The 18100-nt window shown below is 42.6% G+C and overlaps 6 protein-coding genes across 8 annotated transcripts; 3 read left to right on the forward strand and 3 right to left on the reverse strand.

The window, feature by feature from the left end:
• Nucleotides 1-2985: 2985 nt before the first annotated feature.
• LOC125768834 (RNA-binding protein spenito) lies at nucleotides 2986-9326 on the reverse strand. Of its 2 annotated transcripts, none has more exons than XM_049437022.1 (3): nucleotides 9200-9326; nucleotides 5597-8340; nucleotides 2986-5515 (listed from the first exon to the last, which is right to left on the reverse strand). In XM_049437022.1, the coding sequence occupies exon 2, from the start codon at nucleotides 8193-8195 to the stop codon at nucleotides 5826-5828; it is 2370 nt and encodes a 789-aa protein (XP_049292979.1). In that variant the 5' UTR covers nucleotides 8196-8340; nucleotides 9200-9326; the 3' UTR covers nucleotides 2986-5515; nucleotides 5597-5825. The 2 variants fall into 2 exon arrangements, with proteins under 2 accessions (XP_049292979.1, XP_049292980.1); XM_049437023.1 differs by lacking the exon at nucleotides 9200-9326 and adding an exon at nucleotides 8797-9176.
• Nucleotides 9327-9424: 98 nt separating this feature from the next.
• On the forward strand, nucleotides 9425-11268 carry LOC125768868 (elongation factor Tu). Its single transcript, XM_049437121.1, has 2 exons — nucleotides 9425-10064; nucleotides 10135-11268. The coding sequence occupies exons 1-2, from the start codon at nucleotides 9725-9727 to the stop codon at nucleotides 11190-11192; spliced, it is 1398 nt and encodes a 465-aa protein (XP_049293078.1). The 5' UTR covers nucleotides 9425-9724; the 3' UTR covers nucleotides 11193-11268.
• LOC125768901 (S-methyl-5'-thioadenosine phosphorylase) lies at nucleotides 11229-12650 on the reverse strand. The gene is made up of 2 exons (XM_049437218.1): nucleotides 12444-12650; nucleotides 11229-12370 (listed from the first exon to the last, which is right to left on the reverse strand). Exons 1-2 carry the CDS (start codon nucleotides 12459-12461, stop codon nucleotides 11552-11554), a joined length of 837 nt encoding a protein of 278 aa, XP_049293175.1. The 5' UTR covers nucleotides 12462-12650; the 3' UTR covers nucleotides 11229-11551.
• Nucleotides 12651-12874: 224 nt separating this feature from the next.
• Nucleotides 12875-14764, forward strand: LOC125768860 (probable ATP-dependent RNA helicase Dbp45A). The gene is made up of 3 exons (XM_049437113.1): nucleotides 12875-13076; nucleotides 13144-14211; nucleotides 14274-14764. Exons 1-3 carry the CDS (start codon nucleotides 13001-13003, stop codon nucleotides 14717-14719), a joined length of 1590 nt encoding a protein of 529 aa, XP_049293070.1. The 5' UTR covers nucleotides 12875-13000; the 3' UTR covers nucleotides 14720-14764.
• Nucleotides 14765-14774: 10 nt separating this feature from the next.
• On the reverse strand, nucleotides 14775-15807 carry LOC125768942 (40S ribosomal protein S24). Its single transcript, XM_049437284.1, has 2 exons — nucleotides 15690-15807; nucleotides 14775-15352 (listed from the first exon to the last, which is right to left on the reverse strand). Exon 2 carries the CDS (start codon nucleotides 15338-15340, stop codon nucleotides 14948-14950), a length of 393 nt encoding a protein of 130 aa, XP_049293241.1. The 5' UTR covers nucleotides 15341-15352; nucleotides 15690-15807; the 3' UTR covers nucleotides 14775-14947.
• Nucleotides 15808-15879: 72 nt separating this feature from the next.
• On the forward strand, nucleotides 15880-18078 carry LOC125768936 (transmembrane protein 18). 2 transcript variants are annotated; one of them, XR_007418977.1, is made up of 5 exons: nucleotides 15880-16509; nucleotides 16593-16710; nucleotides 16814-16962; nucleotides 17036-17240; nucleotides 17326-18078. XR_007418977.1 is itself a non-coding variant. In XM_049437277.1 (4 exons), exons 1-4 carry the CDS (start codon nucleotides 16447-16449, stop codon nucleotides 17150-17152), a joined length of 447 nt encoding a protein of 148 aa, XP_049293234.1. In that variant the 5' UTR covers nucleotides 16072-16446; the 3' UTR covers nucleotides 17153-18078. The 2 variants fall into 2 exon arrangements, 1 of the variants encoding a protein (XP_049293234.1); XM_049437277.1 differs by having other exon boundaries at nucleotides 16072-16509; nucleotides 17036-18078.
• Nucleotides 18079-18100: the final 22 nt, after the last annotated feature.

The following is an 18100-nucleotide window of genomic DNA, read 5'->3' on the forward strand; positions in this document are numbered from 1 at the left end:
ACTGCTACAGCATAAACATTCGGTTTAACAAAAACGACATTCTTCAGTAAAACGAATCAGAGCCAAATTGCATTAAATATAACTAATAATAAGAATGAATTGTCCTTAACAGATCGACTGTTACTCATTTTGAAAGGATACTATAATGTTGGAAATTTAATGAATGATGTTAAAATAAATACGTCCTTTCCGTCCATTTTGTAAATAAAAATGATGCACTAAATGCGTCCTTTAAGCTAATTTAATAAGCTAACTGATTAATAAGTGTATGTTATCATCAAATTAAAACAAAGTGTTCCAGATCCACTTGTTTTGCCTAGTGCAATTTCAATCAAGATAAATGTTACTTGAAAAATAGATAGCTCGCTCTTTCTAGCTATCCATAATTCAAATAACAATTAGAAACCCAATTCAAGAACAATTAGAAATTAAAAAATTTTAGAAATTTTTTTAACCTAAATTAATGACGGGGCCAGATAAAAAAAATCTTTGTACGATCTATTTTAAAATTAATAACTAATCAAAACTATATTAAGATAACAACACCAGATTAAGAAACACTAATACATATTTGCTGTGTCGGATCAAGCTTCTCTGAGGTCCTAAGCGGATTGGTAGATGGGACCCCAAAACTAGAGATGATTGCCGACAATCTAACTTTCCCGTTAGCATTTATTTGGAGGCTCCTTTTGAGGACCACTTGTAATTAATGTGGGGGATGGGCATTTCTCATCTCGGCTTATGTGATGCTCTGAATAACAAAGATTTATATACACTTCACTGACTGCCTTGCACATTGCGCTCGTTCTGGGGGAAATGTTATCGTGGAAGATTTCTGGAATAACTTGGAGTTTTCTGCACTGTTCTTGCCGCAAAGCCCTTGGCAGACCGGGACTGGTGAAGATACTTATTCTTCTTAGTTATCGTACAGGATTCCCCGTTCCCGACGAGGCTACCCAAACCGGTGGGGTCCTCGGCGGAACCCCAATCCACCTACAGATTAATCCGCCACAGCATTTTCGTGTAAATCAGTGATTACCACCCCGCGACTTCAACTTGTATAACACTTTCCTCCTTAAGAACGCACTTTCATGAAAGTCACTCGTTAATGTACACGCAAATACTACCACAATGGTTTGAATTTTATTATTTATACGGGATTTTTAATCGTGTTCCACATTTACAAAACTCGACACACACAATCTGCAGCTGAAATTTGAATGTTGCACATGGTTGAAAACCTGCGTATCAGCGCTGCTGCTCGGTGTGTAGAGATAAGGAGAACACTAATTTTTATTTTTTTAAATTACATATTCATTTAACTACCTTCTTTAAACCACATTATTTTCTATTTGACACAAAAACAGATACAGCAACAACACTATTAACACGTGTGTGATGGAAAAACGCACTCCGCACAAGGCGATCGAGCCTCAAGATCAACAAAAACACACTCACTTCTAGAGCTCGCATTCACAAAACATGCTCGTGCTCTGCCGATGAGTTCGGGTAGTTGAAATATTGTGATAGTACGTCCTAGAGCAAAAGGTAACGTTTGTAAAACCAATTTTAAATTGAAATTTTTACAACAAACGCTACATTCTGCTAGAGACGTGCAATGCATAAGGCAGGCAGGCAGACAGGAACCAATGCGAAAAAACAGAGTTATATCGTGGTATCACATCGAACACACATTGCATGAAACGACATCGCTGAAGTCACTAAAACATAGCGGAGTGAAATCATGTCGTCAATTTTCTTCCATTTGGTATTGGCCATTGTAAAAAGCCAATTTTTTCGTTCAAGAAAATATGGGCACACACATACTCCACACACTCCCGTCGGAAACTATGTAACAGGTCATACGCAAAAAACACACAACAAACACAACAATATCATATACAAGGCACAAAAACCGGGAAATATAACGACGAATTGCTTCAGTTGAGTAACGAAATGTTTCTTTCGATTGCACCACCACGACACATATACACCTCACCTTTTCTTCATTCATTGATAACTGAACAACGCAGCACCACTAACTAAACACAGTGAAAACTGTACGTTCCAAGGAACGTACTCCACAGGATAACTGGGTTAATCAATAAGTCTTCTACGAACAACTCACTACACATCCGATCAATCTCTCACATACTGCAATGTGAGTTTGCATAAAAGAATTCAAATGTGATCCTCATTTATAATATTAGACAATATTGCAAGTACTTAAAATATACACTGTTACAAGGTTTTCCAAAAATAATTAATCTAATGGTCCTATATCCAAGCAGTTTAATCTAAACAATTGCATTAATTCACTGTCGCTAAATGTCGGACACAACAGAAAGGGCAAGATAACAAAGATACGTCGAACAAAGATATAGACACTATTACAGGGATGGTCTTTTTGTGTAAAAAAGGTTATTGAACTCTGCTCACAAATTGATGGCTATTTGTAAAAATTCAACGATATGTAAACATCTTTGACAAACAATTCCACAAGGTAGATCACCATAGATTGAATTGCTGGAAACCACACTCACGGAACACAATAGCACAAGTTCTCATATGCTTTCGGATATATTTTCACACCAAATCTCAAACGGAACTGAACTAAAAACAATTTCACAATGATAACTACTTTCATACGAAAAATATCATCACTGGCTGAACAACAAGCCGTTCGTACCACAGCCCGACACACGGAGGATACGCTTCAGAATCCATTATTGTAAATCAATCATGCTCGGAAAGATATTAATGGAAAGCATATTAAACGCAACTAAACACACTGGAGTAAACTTCACAACAAAATCGTTCCAACCGGCCGAACTGAACAACTTCACTTAGAATTTAACTATCGAACTGAACTGTTGCGTTAATTAAAAAACAAAACTATGATTCGAATCTTCCACACTTCAATGCACATCTATGATGAACAACATTTTCGGATTCTCCTTGTGATCTAAACTCTAAACTCTAGCATTCGATTGCACTCTTAACTACTCGTGTATGAAGAACATTTTTACATCTGAACAAATAAAAAAATTACACGGCATAACTATGCTCTACTAACATCGACATAAGATCATCTAATGCAATAGAGTATTGAGAAACCTTTCTTCTGATTTCTAATGATTACGTTTCACTCTATTTGTAGGACTAAACTTCACTTAGTTCAATCACAAACAACACTGTTGTAGAAGTCACGTTTCTTGGCCTTTTGCCATCCGTCGCATAAGCACGCACCGTTGTTTAAATTGTATGTTTATTTATTATTTCTATATGTATCGCTCTTTAGGCATGCAATTACACAACACCACAACTCATTAGAATTTTATATCTCTGCCGTAGTAGCACGTAGTTTAAATCTATGTTTCACCTTATCGGTCACTGCACCATCATCTCGTTGCACATTTAATTTGTCAAGTTTATTGATTTTCAAATGATTATATTTTAGACTATACTGCAATGAACATTCGCGTTATGTGCATGTAGTTTAACTATGTTTTTCGATATATGCATCACGTGCTTTATCCCTTCTTCTGAAGTCATTCAAGTGACTTTTTCCAAAATCTGCCAATCATAGATGATATCCATAAATAAACTTATTAGCATTGCAACGTTTAATCTAACATTTTTTCTTCCTTTTCGTCACGCTTTACGTACGCAAATATGGTACCTTAAACTAATATATAGCAACACATTCATTGTTGTCTATGAATGCCCATGAATTATCGATACGACAGACAAATTTTATTATTCATTAAACCTTAGACAGAGCAAGTTGAATAAAGGAGTTATGTTGGTGACACCATCGTGATCGTTTCAATGCATAAGTGCTCAGAGGATTGAATTTTTGGCTCAGTTGACACTTGTAACAAAAGTTTCAGTACTCTCAGATTTCCACATCATACCACTGATCCTTCCAGCAAGAACGTAGGTATCGAAGATTTTATCAAGCTAACAAAATTTTGAAACATGAACGTCAATATGTTTACGAATTGTAATTGGACACACTTCCAGAAAACCCAAGATGACTGGCTGGAACCTCTTATTGGCACCGAAGATCAAGTATCGTATAAACCAGATCAATCGCCCTAATCTCACCATTAATTTTTGAGTACCGATGAATCAGTAACTTTAATCACCAAGAGAGAGCAAGCGAATCAATTTGCCTCGAATTACTACTTTGTTTATGGAGTTTAAGACCACGAACCCCAGCCTAATAGTCATTATGATATATATTTTCCCTCAAGCGAATCACTTCAATTCAGGAAGATTAAAAAGAATGAAAATTCGGACGATCATCTGAAACCTGCGTACTAACTGGCTGAAATTCAAACCTCAAGCTGTTATCCTGATTAGAGCAGAAATTTGATCAAATCACGGTATTAAGACAAGGTTAAGAGGAAAGATTGTAATTAAATCATGTTTAAATTGCAGTTGATCAGATACTAGGACCAGCTATACGGAATGTATTTCGAAATCGAGAATTTGTAGAACTGTAACAAATAGTACAAAAAGATTATTTGTTGTACAAAATAAATGTATATAATTTCAAACTAACATTTAATATTTTACAAGCAAACCAATTTTTAGTAATGATTTTATTTTCCAAAGCTGTTCCTTGTATAAAGTATCTAAATCAATCGCAATAGTTTTCGAATTTTCCATATGTGTTGTCAATTGGTTTGATAACCTTCATCAATCTAGAATAAAATTTATAAATCTGCATGCCATAGGCTCACAAATATCCAAAATACAATCACTTGCAACGAAAGGTACTTAAATACACTCCTTCGTCTCCGTCGGACCATTTTTGGACTCTTTAATTTAAAAATGACCAAAATTAACGCGACACTAGCCACCAGTCATAGTTGCATAGATGCTTCCCTGAATCTCCGCGGCACTTCTTAAATTAAACACTCATACACATGCACAAATTCACGCACGAAGTTACACCACCAGTGGCAACAAATAAAACGTTTTAAGTAAACACGTACACGCACGCCGAATGCTGAGAAGCTTGTGCGCACTTTTTCTTGCTCGCACGCATGGTGATTTTGTTCCCTAAGCATCAACAACTACTTTTATCCACTGGTCACCGGTTGATGCAACGTAAATAACAAAAAAAACATTTTGACAATCTAAGGTAAACACATTCGCTTGTTGTAATTGTTACGGTCGTAAATTATGTTATTGCTGGCTCGATTGCAGGGCTCATACGGAAAATCTGCTTCCACATCATTTTCCTGTCCTCGTGATGGTGAGATAACATGAGAGGTGAGAAGTGTACTTACGATAAGGTTGGGTAATATACTTTTTTAGTTTATAATACAATGTTTATATGTCCTTTGTTATTTGTATCAATAGCACGGTGCAAAGGTAAATCTCTACGTATGTTGTGTTGTGTTCTATAGACGTAAACAAAAGCAAATTATATAAGTACGCGCCATATCGCGTAGTTCAACTTCAAGTAAAAACCGGTAAAGCTGCTTCGATGGGTGCTCACCTAAAATGGAAGAAATATAAAACCCATCATTATGATATCTTTAGCACTCTTTTAAAGCAAAACAGAACTTAATTAACTTACCCACAAATGCACTTTACGACGGCATAGAATAAAAGCTTCTTACTCTGCTATAAATACTCGAGCAGAGTATCGTCCTTTACTAATCGAATGAAGTTACCGCTTTCTGTGCTTTGCGTTAGTTTGTTGTAGAGGATCATTCATGCATCTTACTGGTTTTACTTGCGGATTTTTTTATTTTCTTCTTTTTCTGATCCGTTTCTTCCTCGTCAACACCATCCTCCTCCCGCTCCTAGGCTGTCCCACCTCGCACAACTACAATCACTAGGTGATCCTCCTTAAGTCCTTCCTCCGTCAGAGTGTGACAAGTGCGTTTGAGAAGTTCGGTAGAGAACTCGCACGGAGGGAAAGTGTACAATACGCCCGTTGCTTCCGTTTCCTTGTTCAGAAGTGAAATGACACCGGCTGCTTCCTTTTGTTTTAGGTATGTTACCAAATTGCGAAGCGGGCGTGTTTGCACACTGGCATCATCGGATGATACGGTGGGACTCGAACCGGGCAGACCGAGGAAGATGGCATGCGAGGATGATGTAGAAATTCGTTTTTGCACATCTTCCAGCTTCGGTTGATCGAGACGCAAGCGCTGTGTAATGCGCAGATGATGCTTTCCATCCTCGTCTTTCATAAGACCGTCCACAATATCGGCATCACCATCAGTGAGATGGAACTTGGCTGGGAAGAGGGAACTCTTCAATATGAGAGCACCCTGCCACACGGTACTCGATTTTCTCGCCACCTCGGAAAGTGTCCGGGCAGTTGTCAGCACACCATTCCGGCGTGATGATGAATCGGAATCGGAATCTGCCGGACTGCGCCGGCGTGGCGATCGTGAACGGGAGCGATCAATACCACCGGGCTCGCGGGAACCCGAACGTCGACGTTCATATTCGCCCGCTTCACCGCCACCTGCCGGACGACGCCATTCTTCCTCTCCACCACCCGGGCCGTGGTGCGGTGGTCCACCTGCACCTCCTGCCGGTCGGTGTCCTTCGTGGTGGAAACCTCCACGGAAGCTTCCTCCACTGCTACCACCTCTACCACGGTAACCACCGCTACCACCACCGCTTCCCCGACCTCGGAAGGAACGCGCTCCGTAGCCACTACCACCGTAACCCGGTGGGGCATCATCGTATGGCGGGGCACCATCCGGATACTCGTACTCTGGAACGCGACGATACTCGCCACCGCCCTCTTCGAATGGACGCTTCGGAAACGGTGGTGCCGATCCATTGTCAGCGAAATCAATCCGAATACGGCGCTCGGGGCCACCTAATGCAAAACCACGCATTTCCTTTACTGCCGCTGTGGCAGCATCGATCGAATCGTACAAAATATACGCCTGGCTGTCACCTTTCGCGTACTCAATCTTCTTAATCGCACCAAAACGATCAAACTCACGTTCAAGCTGCGTTACCGACGTCCAGGCCCCGAGCCCTCCGACCCAAATGCGGGTAGTTGGCGTCGCCTTCCCGTATCCAATCTTACACTGGAATTTACCAATGTACTGGCCGGACAGTTCCACCTTTGCACGGTGTGCCATATCAAGGGTTTGGTAGCGAACGAATGCAAACGCATTGCCAGTGCCGGGTGCCGGGCGCTTTATGTCAATATCTTCCACAAGCCCGTATTTGCCGAAGATGCGGCGTAACTCATCGTCCGAAATGTTAATTTCCAAATTGCCAGCAAACAGTGTGCGCGTTGCTAGTGGATCATCCTCCGGTTGGATGTGATGCAAATAGTTTGGGAACTTGTCCTTCTTGTTCTCTGGCTTGTCAAAGGGTGCCCGTGGTCTGGGCATGTACGGACGTGGCATATAGTGATGATGTGGTGGTCCGGGATGAATATGAGGTGGGCCGTGATGGTGCATCGGTGGCCCACGCGGCAAGTAGTCATGGTGCATAGGTGGTCTGAAATCAGGATGATGCATACGGCCACCGGGTGGTGGTCCATAGCCATCGTAAGGATGATGCTCGGGAGGACGGCGCCGATCCGGCGGGGGAACACCAGGCGATCGCGCATAGTAGTGACGATCGTACTCGGAAGGTGATGCCGACCGTGGCCGCCGGTATGACTCCGACTTCGAAGACTCATACACCGGCTCGACCAACGCTACTTTATCGTGCAAAATGATGCGCGACTTTGCATGCTTCGCTTCACGGGCGTCCTCCGGCGTACGGAAGCACACATACGCCAAACGCTCGTCGAGATCGTGCGAAATGCGAATGCTAAAATCACCGAACTTCTTGTATTCCCGGTACAGCGTTTCCTTGATAAACTCCTCCGATGCTTTAGGATGAATAGCGCTCACACAAAGCACCTTGTACGTGTACCTATCCACGCCACCACCTCCAATTTCAGCCCGACTACGCGACGAGCTGTACTCGTCACGATGCGGAGAAGCATAGCGTGCCCGCGGGCTTGGAGAACGGGCCACACGTCGTCTCATTCTATCAGGGGTTACTCTTTCGTCTGAGCTGTCGTCGTAACGTCCAATACTGCTGCGTCGCTTTGATCTGGGTGGAGATTCGCGCGATGCGCTACGTTTCATGTTATGAATCTTCACAGTTATACGATCTCGCTCACTGGACCGAATGCTACTCATGAGCCGTCGTGTCAAAGATTACTTTTGCCAGTTTGATGATTGTTTTATGATGCTTCACGAATGATAACACACGGTAGGTAACGAAGACGAAACGTTCAATGCAACAGCGTCGGTGTCGATTGGTGAATGACGGAGAAAAAAATACCTAAAACAAGACAAGTGTAACATTACCATGGTCAGTACGGTTGATTCGACAGCAGAAAATAGAGATACATAATTTTTCATTGGTGCAACAATCATAGTAAACCTGTAAACTCTTTGCTTTTCTTCAGCAACACATACAACACAGTTTCGATCCATCACTCGAATGTTCTTCCAAATTTTCCTCTTGCCTCTTGCCAATTTGCGGCACTTCTTTTTTGTTCCAACACATTCGTCACTCTAAAATATCACATACACACACCATGAAATCTTCTCTAGACACGCACACACTAGCATATCTCGCACACACTACAAACTGCTTTACAATCCATCGCCATTACAAAATGGCGTCTTTTTCACTGCTGCTACCTGGCTACCTTAACAAAACCAACCTTTAACAATAAATATTAACCATCCCACTTTGTACATCACTTCAACAATGTAAAACTATAAAGCATACCTCACGCGCCAGTAGTATATTTCGATTAATCGAACGAAACTAGCAATAATGCTGTCCAGCGCACACACACACACAACCACGCGCGCACACAGAACCTCACACTGCCACAGGTCTGCTTAAGTTTTTCAGCACAAATGCACCTGCTTTAATGAACCATTTGCCAATCTGTGTCTATTATTACAATTTATTTTCACAAACCCTTCGTAGATAACTTCCCGTACTAGAACTGTATTGGCATGGGAAAACTTTAAATCGTAGAAAGTTGTCGCTTGATCCTTTTCAGGCAGCCATCTTAACTCACGATATCACCATACGACTCAAAACCAAGCCATGTAAGATCCACGGTTTCAACTGATAATTCATATAAAATTTATCACCATTTACTTAAACTATTTGTACTCACTCCGCGTCGGTTTAGTTGTCAAGGAAATCTCTGATATCTGATGCGTTTGTATTAACTTGAAAAGCCGTCGGCAAGAGCTCACCAATTTGCTTCCGTCCACTATGACGGTACGAATCGAAGTGACCGCTGTCGCGAGAATTTGGCAACCCATCTTTGACGAGATGCATATTTCACGGGTGACAGTAGCTTTCCAAATACGCCCGGCAAACATAGCATGATTTTCGCGTTTGTACATTGGTTTACGGTAGATTTTCTACTATAAAAAAATCAGAACAAAGTAATGTTTTTGTTTGGTAAGGAAATAAAAGCAGTCAAACAATTTACATTAAAACCATGTGATTTTAGATGCGGTTAGATGCTGTCAAAATTGTTTTTCTTTTTCTAATAAAGTGAGTTGTGTCATTACCGGACTGGCTGTGCAGATTCTATAGAATTTTGCTCAACAAAACAAACGAAATGAAGGAGTAATTTCAGCACCAAATACTACAAACTATTTCTAGTCTTATTTTATCCACGTTGAAAAAAATGTCGTTTGCAGTAAAAAAGTTGTTATGGAACTATCGAATATTGCAGTTAGCAAACAAATGTGTACAATACTCGATAAACCCTCGGCTTCATAGAATTGCATCACAACGTTATGGTGCCGACAGAGAAGGTTTGTGGATCCAACGAGCATTAAGCTCCACAGCCGGTGCTGGTAAAGATTCGACAAAAGAAGAACATTGCAATGTTGGAACGATCGGGCATGTGGATCATGGCAAAACGACGCTCACGGCCGCGATCACTAAAGTGCTGTCGAAGGATGGGCATACTAATTTCGTTTCCTATGACCAGATTGATCGAGCACCAGAGGAGAAAGCTAGAGGTCGGTAGGAAGAGAATAAAGCTAATTTGTACAGCGAATATGACCTAACTTTGTGCTTAATTTTTTTCAGGGATAACGATTAACGCAGCACATATCGGGTACAAGACGAACAAACGACACTATGCACACACGGACTGTCCAGGACATGCAGATTACGTGAAAAACATGATCTCCGGAGCTTCACAGATGGACGGTGCGATATTGGTTGTGGCGGCCACTGATGGTCAAATGCCACAAACACGAGAGCATCTACTGTTGGCTCGCCAGGTTGGCGTTAGTAAAATCGTGGTGTTCATCAACAAAGCTGACCAGGTTGACAACGAAGTGCTCGAATTGGTAGAAATAGAACTACGCGAGCTGTTGAGCGATTTTGGATTCGATGGTGTTGAGAGTCCCGTAATAATTGGTTCAGCGTTGCTAGCTCTCCAAGGCGATCAGACAGAGCTGGGCGAACCTTCAATACGCAGGCTTTTGGACGCAATAGATTCCTACATTCCCACGCCAACAAGGGATATAACTTCGCCGTTTTTGCTACCAATCGATAACGCATTTACCGTACCCGGCCGTGGGACGGTGGTTGTGGGTACACTGGCTCGTGGTATGATGCGGAAAAACGATGAAGCTGAGTTGTTGGGATTTGACGAAGAAATACACACCACCATCGGAGGGATGCAAGTATTCAGGAAGGACGTTAATGAAGCAAAAGCTGGCGATAACATCGGTACCCTGTTACGGAGTGTTAAGCTACATTCCGTTCAACGCGGCATGTTGCTTTGTGCAGCAGGGAGCGAACGCGTTTCGAACCACTTTGAAGCATCCATGTATTTGCTAGCGAAAAACGAAGGGGGCCGATCGAAACCGCTAACGTCAAAATACATTCAGCAGCTGTTCAGTAAAACGTGGAACGTACCGTGCAGGGTGGACTTGGTTGGGCTGGATATGCTGATGCCGGGTGATCATGGTGCTATCAAGCTGACGTTACTGAGGAAAATGGTGATGTCCTGCGGACAATCGTTTACTGTGCGAGAAAATGGTAAAACCGTGGCGACTGGTTTGGTAACCAAAGTGCTTCAACCGGTCAATTTACCGCAGCGAAAACTGATCAAGTTGGAGCTGGATAACTGTTAATATTTGAGTATGCTAGCGAAAGTGAAACACAGTTAATAAAAAGTAATGCCTTTACAAATGTTTTATTATTCGAAAAGTTGCACAGTGACCGACGAATTCCTTTAGTCAATGGCAAGATATTCATATTTGTGCTGAACATGGGATTGTATTGCTTTTGAAAGTAAGCACGGTTTTCACAGAGGGCCTTCGCATCGGTCTATTTGTATGGCAAAGAAAGATTGCAATTGACTAGGCATATGATAGGTTTACCCCATTTACGACCCCGTTGGTGAGATGATTATTTCCCGGCTGGCGACAGAGTGAGTGCTCGCTTTTCTGTGTTTATGTGCGCGCATATTTGGTGTACGCTGTTTGGTTAATTAGTTAGAATGGGGAAGCATAATGCTGGTATTGACCGTCTTCCCCAGCTCTTCAATTGTATCCGACCAATCAAGGGCGGCTACCTTCGGTATAGCGTTGATAATCAGATCAGTTACCTTCGTAACGTTCTTCTTGAACGTTGCTAGCACATCTGCCACATTTACATCCTCACCCGTTTCCCTCCAGCAGTCGTAATCGGTTGCCATGGCAATGGCGGCATAGCAGAGACCAGCCTCCTTCGCCAGTACTACCTCCGGGACCAGCGTCATGTTTACCAGGTCGGCACCCCACTGGCGGAATAGATTACTTTCGGCTTTACTCGAAAAGCGTGGACCTTCGATTGTAACGACCGTGCCCTTCTCGTGTACCCCCAGACCGATGCCTCGTGCCGTTTCGATGAGAACGTCCCGCGTACGATTACAGAATGCCGGCTCCATAGGGATGTGACAGACGCCCGACAGCAGCTCGTTGCCATCGTAAAAAGTTTGCACGCGTTTCGTAGTACGATCGATAAAGTTGTCCGGAATCACGATATCTCCGGGATGTATTTCTTCCTTCAACGAACCTGTAGCCGTCGAAACGATTACATGCGTACAGCCAAGCGCTTTCAATGCCCAAATGTTAGCCCGATAGTTCACGTTCGTTGGCATAATCGAATGGTTTCTTCCGTGGCGTGCTAGCAGCACGCAATCTACACCGGCAATCTTGCCTTCGATAAGGACATCGGAGGGAATGCCAAAGTGTGTGTTTACCACGCGTTCGGTGCGATTCTCAATAATCTGACTGTCGTCCAACCCGGATCCTCCGATAATGCCAATCTGTAGTGAAAGATTCGCTTATTTGTTAGCAATCCAGCAGTAAAGTACGAGCAGTATAGCAGTTGCGATTTACCTTAACTTTTGAGGCCATCTCGTTTATTGGAATGTAAAGTTTAATTAGTGTCCAAATTAAACTGCTAGTTTTCCGCCTGAAATCAATTTGCTAGGTCTTTGTTTTATCACACTGCGTGCCTTGCGTTCCTATCTTATCAGTTTATGTTCTACACGCACAAGCTCATCTGACAGTAGGAAAAAGTTCTGAACAATGAAGCTATCTTTACACGACCTTGTGAGTTGACACGAATCTCTAGCGTATTGGTTGAGAATGTTTTATGGTAGTATTTATATTCTTTCCTAAATTTCCTCTGAAAAAATGTTCCATTCTTTTAGTACTTTGTCCAAATATGAGTGGAAAACATTTTTAATTTTAAGCTGAAAATGAGTTTCAGTGTAGTCGAGGCTTTATGTTATGTTTCATGACAATTGGCTGGCAGCCAAACCGGTTGTTCTATATGACATTCATTCAATGTTTTGTTTCAGCACGCGTGTCGTATTCAAAAAGGTTGTACAATACAATACCGTTTAAATCGGGAAATTATATGATTGCCGGCCTCACAGTATTGCACAAACATGAGTTTGCGGACAGATAAGAAATTTTCTGACCTTGGTTTAACTTACTGGATAACACGGCAAACTGAAAAGCTTGGTATGTATGCCAAAGATTCTGGCCAAATGTCTTGAGGCTAATTCAGAGCACAACACTCCACTTTCAGGTCTGCGAAGTCCGACACCGATTCAAGTCGCATGCATTCCACGTATCTTAGAGGGACAGGATTGTATTGGTGCGGCCAAAACTGGTTCGGGGAAAACGTTTGCTTTCGCATTGCCAATACTGCAGAAGCTTAGCGAAGAACCGACGGCTAATTTTGCGCTTGTGCTCACACCAACGCACGAATTAGCCCACCAGATAGCGGAACAGTTTGTTGTTGCTGGCCAACCGATGAACGCGCGTGTTTGCGTAGTAACGGGTGGTACCGATCTTTTGCTTGAAAGCCAGCAGCTACAGAAACGTCCACACATTATCGTGGCCATGCCAGGGCGATTGTCCGACCATCTGACCGGATGCAATACGTACTCGTTCGCTGCACTCCAGTTTCTGGTGGTTGACGAAGCCGACCGAATGCTGAGCGGAAGCTTCGACGAAGACCTGACGGTGATTAACCGTTTCCTCCCGGAGAAACGCCAGAATTTATTCTTTTCAGCCACACTAAAGGATTTTCTGAAGACCTCGATAGTGTTTCCAATCGCGGACGATGTGTTCGAATGGTCTGAACAATCACAGGTAGCGACGGTAGAAACGCTGGATCAGCGTTACCTATTGTGCGCCGACTACGATCGAGATACCGTCCTGGTGGAGGCATTGCGCAAGTACAAGGAGGAGAACGAAGATGCGAGCATCATGATTTTTACCAATTCGAAAAAAGATTGCCAAATCCTATCGATGGCGCTGAACTCGTTCGGGTTTGAAAATGTTTGTTTGCATGGATTTCTGCGGCAGAAGGAGCGCGTGGCGGCACTGAATAAATTCAAATCCAAACACGTGCGTATCATGATCGCAACCGATGTCGCCAGCCGAGGGCTCGATATACATGATGTACAATTGGTCGTGAATCATCGCCTGCCGAAAAAACCGATCGAATACATTCATCGGGTGGGCCGCACAGCGCGTGCCGGGCGATCCGGAATGGCAGTCTCAATTTTACGCTTTCCAAGGGATTTAGAAGCTCTCGGAGAAATTGAGAGTCTCATCAATACAAAACTGACAGAATATTCCGTAGATGGTAAGTGATATGCGATGGCAAACGGCAGTAAGAATTCAACATTTCTTACGTTCTATCCCCAGATCGGCTGGTGCAACGTATCTTCATGCAGGTAAAGGTGGCACGTGCCGAAGCTGAGATGAACCTGGACAACAAGGATTTCGACGAGCGACAGCATAAGTATCGCCGCCTGCGCTGGATAAAGGACGGTCACGATCCGGAGGAAATGGAAGCGAAGTGGAAAGAAGAAATGAAATCACGGGAACAAATGCGACGCGAACGTTTACGGCAGGAGAATGAAGAAAGACGCCAGCGGGACAAACAGACAATGAGTAGCCCGTCCGTGATGAACGATGCTCGATTCCAAGCAGCCGCAGCAGATAAAAAATTTAAGAAACGAAAATTCATTGCCCCCGAGAAGCTGAACGAACTCATAGAAAAGCGTAAAACCGAACCGAAAGGTAAGAAGTCTCAGGACACCAAAAAAGATAAAAAGTTTGCTAAGAAAAAGCCGAAGGTGGCAGAATAAAAGCGCCTGCACATGCTGAGTTCTACACTGAACAAAAACTACCGAGTCACATAAGTACGGTTTCTTCTTACATGGTATTGTTGCTTATATTCTCATTCCTTTTGGCGGAATGTTTACATTTAATCCGCACAAGAGAAAACATATAAACTTAAAACACGGACCGAAGACACCGACAACCACCACCACCGTTTGCAGAAGTAGCGGGCAGCACCAACACTATCCGGAGTTTTACTTCTTCACCGCCTGTCCAACCTTGGCCTTGCTCGTACCGCGCACCTTCTTCATACGGTTCTTGCGTTCCTTGCGCTGCTTGCGCGTCATCTTCTTCTTCTCGTACAGTCCGTGGCGGCCGAGACGGTGCTTGGGTTCGAACTTCTTGGCGTGGTCTAGGGTGTCGTAGATGAGAGCGAAACCGGTCGACTTGCCGCCTCCGAAGTTTGTGCGGAAACCGAAGACGAACACCACATCGGCGGTGGTTTTGTACATGACGGCGAGTTTCTCGCGAATCTCCTTCTTCGATACCGAGGCCATTCCTGGGTGCAGAACATCGCAGATCATTTGCTTGCGGCACAGCAGCCGGTTGCTCATGTAGCGACGGGTACGAATTGTTGCAGTACTCATCTTGGGATTGTTCTAAAACGAAAACACGAAACAAACGATTAGTATACGCTGTACAAATGCCATTTTTTTGGCAGCATTTTTGACCGCATGTCAACCGAGCGCATAGTCCGTGCCGACGATGATGGAACATCCGCTCGGTAGTAGGCTGAGCGATGCAATACCGCTACTGCTGGTGTACATATTGAAGCCATAACCTCACTACACGTTCCGTCATCAATCGTCCTCCAGGTATGCACTCGTTTTGACTGAACCATCACTCAATTTCGCTATTTCTAGCAGTGACCAGTTAACTGAGCTGTTTTGCGGTATTTGTAGATGCATTTGCAGATAAATCGTGCACGATAAACACCTTTATTTGCAGACTAAATCCGAAGTCGCAACACGTCTTCGTGAACGCACTTTAGCGAAAAGAAAGAAACATGGCATGTTGACAGATTGATTATGGTTGGCAGCCATGTGCGTCAAATGTCATCAAGCAAAATCGTCTCTAAATATCTTGAAACATCTTCGATCACCCGCCAATAGGTTGCGCTACGTGTATTGTGGTCAATTTGTGATATCGTCGAAAATAATAAGAAAACAGGAATGTTCGCACTGTTTGGAAATACAATAGTTTATTTCGTTCCGTCATATATGACTGTTCTGCAGCATTGAATCACCCTTCTGCATCAGTTATTATTTTCTTCTGTTTTACAAGCCTTCAAACCTGAGGTTTAAACTGCTGAGTTTGATTTGCTTTTGGGGGCTGTGTGGTTGACATTTAATCGAAACAACAAATAAAACAACACCGCTGCCGAATGAAAAAAATGAAAAGAATGGGAAGTGGAAACGTAAACACGTAGAATTTTCATCAACTTTTCGTCTCATTTTTCATCGCTTTACGCACGCAGCAACTGCCAGAAGGATTTGCGAAGACCATAGTTTAAGTTTCCCTTTGCTTGAAAAAGTTTCCTTCAGAAAATTCTACTCGCGATCGCGCTAATACGGTCCGGAAAAATACAACAGTTCCTGCAGCCCAGCAAGAAATCGATCGACAAGACATTGTTTTTAGCATTTTGGGTAGTAGAAACTGATTCATTTCACAAACGATAGCCTTCCTTGTAGCAATGGTGGAACCAACATGGATAGAAATTAACGAAATAAAGGGTTTTATAACGTTTCTAGCAAGTGTAAGTTAAAATGCAACATTGTTTAGATTTTCTATGTTTGTTTTGACACAAATTTTGTTTGTATGATTATTACTTTTTTACAGATCGATTGGTATGATCCGTGGCTGATAGGATTAATAGCGTTTCACGTATGCATCACATCGACGGCACTACTCACCAGAAATTATGGAAATTTTCAGGTTTTCCTATTTTTCATTCTCTGTGAGTATTTATTCCCTTCGGATGGTAATAATAATACCCCCCTTATCGATCGTTAGCTAACCTTGTGTACGGTTTCACTTGTACTTTGATTTTCCATTTTCAGTGCTATTGGTGTACTTTTCCGAAAGCATTAACGAATATGCGGCAATCAATTGGAGGATTTTTTCCAAACAACAATACTTCGACGATAAGGGTTTATTCATATCGGTTGTGTTTTCCGTGCCAATACTTCTAAATTGCATGCTCATGGTGGTAAGACTTGGCGGTAGGAACTTCACTGAAAGTGTGGCAACTATCTTATCGGCTGGTTTATTTCCATTCACAGGGAAGTTGGCTGTACCAATCGACGCAGATCATGTCCAAGTTAAAAACTGCCCAGCTTAAGCAACAGATACGACAATCCAACAGCAGGCAACGATTAAAGGATGAAAAGGAGGAATGAAAAATGCATCAGGTGTACCTTCGTTTTTTTCTGACTAACCCCGTCCAAATATGGTGCAGGGTTTGTGACAGATTGGGGCTACATAAGGGTAGGTTTTATAGATGAAAAGAAAAGTCACGTTAAATCTGTAAGACACGTAGGTTTTGTGCATAATGAGCATTGTTTGTTTTTAGCGTTAAAATGGAGCAAAGCTCTTAGAAGGGTTAAACTACCGGCAGTTGAATAGCCAAATAGCCACACACCAACACAGTCTTGCTAATAATGCGTAGGTATTTGCTTTATTTACTTTACCGCAGAATTTGTTACGAAGCGAAGAACTTTACTCACTAAAATTTGTCAAGTGGAACAAGTGAGTCCCACGAACACGATCAGATCAAAATGAGTTAATTGCATTGGCCACAAACATCTAAACCAAGAAAAGCACAGCTAACGCGTGCAGCGTCTGTGTATAAAACAATCATTTCGTCCACTACCACCAATTCGTAAACGGCAATCATTTCCTAGTCAATTTAGGTGCAGTCGGTCGGTTCCCGTCCTTGAAATCAGATAAAGAGGTTTGCAATCTTATGCCACTGGTAATATGATATTGCCTGTTGGGTATTCGCGGAAGCATATGAGGTGGAAAAATGCAAATTCACTATTCCAGATAACGGCATACGCATTCAGGCCCTACGCACCGTAACTTAGCTATTTTATAGTGCTTTTGCTAAATGACACGATGAAAGATGATTACTAATTTTTTACCACATTTATACACTTTCGTTTCTATTCTTTGCCAATTTACCAAGTTTGGGTCACGTTCGGTACCAGTTACAGTTGCCACAGTGTGTAGATACAGATCTGTAAAGTGGATTAAAACCGCCAGCAACGAAAATGCACGGGAAGATGATTTGCTAAATAAAATGGGATGTAATTTTAAAACCATGTGCCATTGTTTCCACGTCCATC

Source organism: Anopheles funestus, chromosome 3RL (genome assembly GCF_943734845.2).
Source record: "Anopheles funestus chromosome 3RL, idAnoFuneDA-416_04, whole genome shotgun sequence".
Taxonomy (NCBI): domain Eukaryota; kingdom Metazoa; phylum Arthropoda; class Insecta; order Diptera; family Culicidae; genus Anopheles; species Anopheles funestus.

Excerpts from the sequence above, each read along its gene's own strand:
- LOC125768868 (XM_049437121.1), top strand. The coding sequence starts at position 9,725 with ATGTCGTTTGCAGTAAAAAAGTTGTTATGGAACTATCGAATATTGCAG. Across the intron at positions 10,065-10,134 it reads ACCAGAGGAGAAAGCTAGAG|GGATAACGATTAACGCAGCA; the intron begins GTCGGTAGGAAG and ends AATTTTTTTCAG.
- LOC125768942 (XM_049437284.1), bottom strand. The coding sequence starts at position 15,340 with ATGAGTACTGCAACAATTCGTACCCGTCGCTACATGAGCAACCGGCTG.
- LOC125768834 (XM_049437022.1), bottom strand. The coding sequence starts at position 8,195 with ATGAGTAGCATTCGGTCCAGTGAGCGAGATCGTATAACTGTGAAGATT.
- LOC125768936 (XM_049437277.1), top strand. The coding sequence starts at position 16,447 with ATGGTGGAACCAACATGGATAGAAATTAACGAAATAAAGGGTTTTATA. Across the intron at positions 16,510-16,592 it reads TTATAACGTTTCTAGCAAGT|ATCGATTGGTATGATCCGTG; the intron begins GTAAGTTAAAAT and ends ACTTTTTTACAG. Across the intron at positions 16,711-16,813 it reads TTTCCTATTTTTCATTCTCT|TGCTATTGGTGTACTTTTCC; the intron begins GTGAGTATTTAT and ends TTCCATTTTCAG.
- LOC125768860 (XM_049437113.1), top strand. The coding sequence starts at position 13,001 with ATGAGTTTGCGGACAGATAAGAAATTTTCTGACCTTGGTTTAACTTAC. Across the intron at positions 13,077-13,143 it reads ACGGCAAACTGAAAAGCTTG|GTCTGCGAAGTCCGACACCG; the intron begins GTATGTATGCCA and ends CTCCACTTTCAG. Across the intron at positions 14,212-14,273 it reads GACAGAATATTCCGTAGATG|ATCGGCTGGTGCAACGTATC; the intron begins GTAAGTGATATG and ends TTCTATCCCCAG.